Raw genomic sequence first — 4024 nt, 5'->3', positions numbered from 1 at the left:
AGAATGATCACTTATAAGGTATAGTTTTCTTAATCATATTTTGGCTAAAAGAATTGAGTATTCATTCGTTGGTATGAATAGTCATTTAGAATGTAAGTTCTCAGTCAATATTTTCTTAGTTTTTTCTCCATGCATGACTTCATTTGTCAATTATTCTGGTTTTGTGTTCCAAGATCCCGTCATTTCTTGTTTATTAAGTTTTTAGCTTAGAAAAATAGTCTTATTTGATATGCTTTTCTTACGTGTCCCTTCCTTACTTGTTAGTATGCCCCTCTCTTCACTCAATATTTAGCTCAGTTTTCTTCTTTACACAATTTTCGGTCTCTCTTCAAGTCGCACTTAATGACTTTAATCTTCACTTCCTTTCCTCATACTCACTTGTGCAATTTCTTTTTAGGTTTTTAGGATTCATCCTTGATTCATCGGTCAATGTTCTTCACTTTTTGTTTCATTTGTGCTTTGTTACTTTGTTGTATGTCGTATTAGAGGATCCTAGTTGTTCTTCATTAGTATGCCAGTAATTACCATCTAGCATTAGCTTATTTCAATGCTTAACAATAGTCATTTATTCGTAACTGTACTAGAATTTTGTCATGATCTAAACAGTATCATCTCTCCTTTTTTTTCCTCTCCGGTCTCTCTTATCTAAACAATTCTTTCTAAATGGTTCCTTCTGTGATTTTTCTTATTCTTCTTTCCTGGGTGCCATGTTTTGATTTACTTTTTTGAGAGCCTATTATCTATGTTCAAATAGAAAATCATGGTTTCCATAGAGAAGGATTTTCGTGCATGGAAAATGAGAGTGTACCTCAGGTAGCACGTGATCCCCGACGTCATGCAGGTTAGCCCCCTAATCCTATTCATTTTGTTTTTCATGGTTATTTCTCATTTTGTTGTCCTTTTACTAATATGAATTGTGTCATTTGGAGTTGTGGTGCAGGAGTATGAATACTCCATGAACAGAGTCCATGTCCCATATCGCTCTTTTCCTTGTTTTTTGTTACATGTCTTTCTTGTTAATTAACCCCTTCTTTTATCTCTTTCACCAGTTTTTTTCATGTTAAATTATTATATGTGTTGCCATTTATCTCAACCAATTTTTGCATCAATTTTTCTCTCTTTTTCAACTTTGGTTCCCATGTTCTTTCTAGAACAAACCTTTCAATATTTTTGCATTGCAGAATATCCACAAGGTGATGGCGTCCTGGACCAACATCCCCATAAGATGAGTTGTTGCATTGATGATGAGTGAAGGACACTATCCCATTTCATTTCAAAAACCAAATGAACAATGTCTTGTTGTTTTTGTGTTCTCTTGTTCATCTTTATTGGTGCCGTGCTCGCGGACCAACCCAAGCGGATGTTGTTTGTCAAATTTTATGTCTAAGCCCACATCTCTAGTTATGTCGTTGGAACATTCGGTTATTCTTATGACTTCTGCACTTATGTGCTTTTTTGTAAGTATGTCAATTCCATCAATATTATAATATGATTCTCCATCTAATGTATGGAAGTGGCATCTGATATACTTGTACTTCACATGGCCGCTTCATGGTGGTCACAACACACAAGATGATTTCCTAATTATGCATCTCTTTTTGTTAGTGTCGGGGATATTAGATGGTGTATGGGTCTGTTTGTATGAAAGCCGGGAGCCAGCGGCAGCCAGTTCGTCGGCCGATAACTAGCATGCCCTAGCTTGGCAAGGCTGCTCTGAGAGATAACCAAACAACACCTATGTGTTTTGATGCAACTAATTCATTGCACCTATATATGTTTTGAGAAATAATCCCTCCGTTCCAAAATTCTTGCCTAAAAATTATCTATATATGAATATACCTAGTCACATCTTAGTATTTAGATGCATTCATTTTATAAAAACCTAAAACTAGAATTTTAGGACGGACAGAGTTGAAAGACTTATTTCCTGGTCCACAAAGACGAAACTGAATGATTAGTTTCTCACTGTCAAAAGGCCCATCTCAGCCCAACAACACTTGATCACCCAACCCAGCCCGTCCCAAGCCCCCTAAATATGTCTTCAATTTTCATACAGTATTATTTTTGAAACTTATTATTATCTGCCTTGAGTTGAGCCACACCGAAACCCCCAGCACGAGAAGGATTGTTTCCTCCTGCACCCGCAGTCGCAATGGACAGGCTTATCTCTTCGCCGCCCCACCTCACCCGCGCCCCCGCCTCCTCCTCCGCCTCCAGGCCCCGCGCCGGCGGCCACCACCACCTCCTCCCCGCCACCGTCACCGCCACGCCAAGGTCCTTCGCGCCCCTCCACGGCCTCAGGCTTCCCAGTCTCGCGGCACCGCTCTTCCCCAGGCCGCCCCCGTCCCTCCTCGCCGCGGCCTCCGCCTCCTTCCGCGCCGTCAATCCCGCCCCGGAACAAGATGACGAGGCATCCTCCGCCGTGGAGGCTCCGGCAACCGGTTTCGCCCGCTTCTTCCAGAAGGTCAGTGGGCCAGTGCTCTGCTCTGTTTCCTTCATTGCCTGAACCTGAATTCTCGGCCACGCGCCATCAACCAGACGCGGAACGGGTGTGATGAGGCGGCGGAATTTACGTTCTTGCGTGCGGTAATCTGCAGGTCGCGTCGGCCACGGCTGTCGCCTTCGTAGCGGCGCTGGTGGTGGCGGCAGTCGGGCCGTCGTCCATGGTGCCGCCGGCGCTGGCCTCCGCGCTGCACAGGCACTCCCACTCGGCGGCCGTCACGGCGGGCCGGAGCATCTTCAAGTCGGAGCTGCTGGGCAGCGCGTGGACAGGGTTCCTGGCCGGCTGCCTGCACACGCTCTCGGGCCCGGACCACCTGGCCGCGCTGGCGCCGCTCTCCATCGGGCGGTCGCCGGTGGAGAGCGCGGCGGTGGGCGCGCTCTGGGGCTGCGGCCACGACGCCGGCCAGGTCATGTTCGGCCTGCTCTTCCTCGGCCTCAAGGACCGGCTCCACATCGAGGTGCTCCGCACCTGGGGCACCCGCGTCGTCGGCCTCACCCTGCTCGTCATCGGCGCCATCGGCATCCGGGAGGCCACCCAGGCGGCGCCCTGCGTGGCCGCCGCGCTCGAGGGCGGCACCGGGAGCGCGCACCAGCACGGCAACAAAGACGCGCTGGAGAAGGCGCTGCTGGGCGCTGGCGGCAAGAAGAAGGAGATCAGCTTCGCGACGTTCGCCACGGGTATCGTGCACGGGCTGCAGCCAGACGCGCTCATGATCATCCTGCCGGCGCTCGCCATGCCTTCGCGCGCAGCCGGCGCCGCCTTCCTCGGCATGTTCCTCGTCGGCACCGTGCTGTCCATGGCCAGCTACACCGTGCTCATCGGCACCTGCACCGAGGCGCTCAAGGAGAGGGTGCCCCGGATCACGGAGAAGCTCACCTGGGCCGCCTCCCTCGTCGCCATCTCCATGGGGGTCGCCATCATCGTCAGCGAGTCCTTCGGGGTGAGCTTGTACTGAACAACTGATCATCATCATCATCATCATCATCCCCTGCGCCTGCAACAACATCGACATTGCCTTGCTTCACGTCGAACGAATGAATCCTCCATGAAAATTTTGCTACGTAACGTCCTTCTTCTTGAGATCGAGCAGCAGCAACTAGGATGTAGTTTACGAATGAAGCGAGAAATCTTATGTTAGAATTTGCTTAGCTGCTGTTGAGACGAGTGGCAATTTGCCGCCATTGTTGTTATGATCTGGAATTCTGGATGCACTACCAACTTTACTTGAGCGATTGGCCGGAACAAATTCAGGAAATGCCCTGTTTCCTAATGTGATGGTTGCTGGATTTGTATCGTGACAAGGTTTTTCATGGACCAACCTTAGCACAGTTAGCTTCTTGAGTATTCTTCTGAGGTTTGTGCTAGCTTAAATTTTGTGGCTTCAAAAAAATAAATTATACTTGATGCATTTGTCTTGTCTCTGGTAAGGAAAGGGAGGAAGACATCATCGAAAATAGATTTGGTGGAACAAAAAGATGTCACTGTTGTAAAGTCGGGTGTGTATTTTATTTTGTCAAGGCA

At 48.1% G+C, this 4024-nt stretch overlaps 1 protein-coding gene across 1 annotated transcript; it reads left to right on the top strand.

Annotated features, from left to right (window-relative positions):
* Positions 1-2088: 2088 nt before the first annotated feature.
* On the top strand, positions 2089-3773 carry LOC123408508. Its single transcript, XM_045101600.1, has 2 exons — positions 2089-2464; positions 2598-3773. Exons 1-2 carry the CDS (start codon positions 2153-2155, stop codon positions 3456-3458), a joined length of 1173 nt encoding a protein of 390 aa, XP_044957535.1. The 5' UTR covers positions 2089-2152; the 3' UTR covers positions 3459-3773.
* Positions 3774-4024: the final 251 nt, after the last annotated feature.

This window comes from Hordeum vulgare, chromosome 7H (assembly GCF_904849725.1).
Source record: "Hordeum vulgare subsp. vulgare chromosome 7H, MorexV3_pseudomolecules_assembly, whole genome shotgun sequence".
Classification (NCBI taxonomy): Eukaryota; Viridiplantae; Streptophyta; class Magnoliopsida; order Poales; family Poaceae; genus Hordeum; species Hordeum vulgare.
This window is presented reverse-complemented; position numbering and strand designations above follow the sequence as displayed.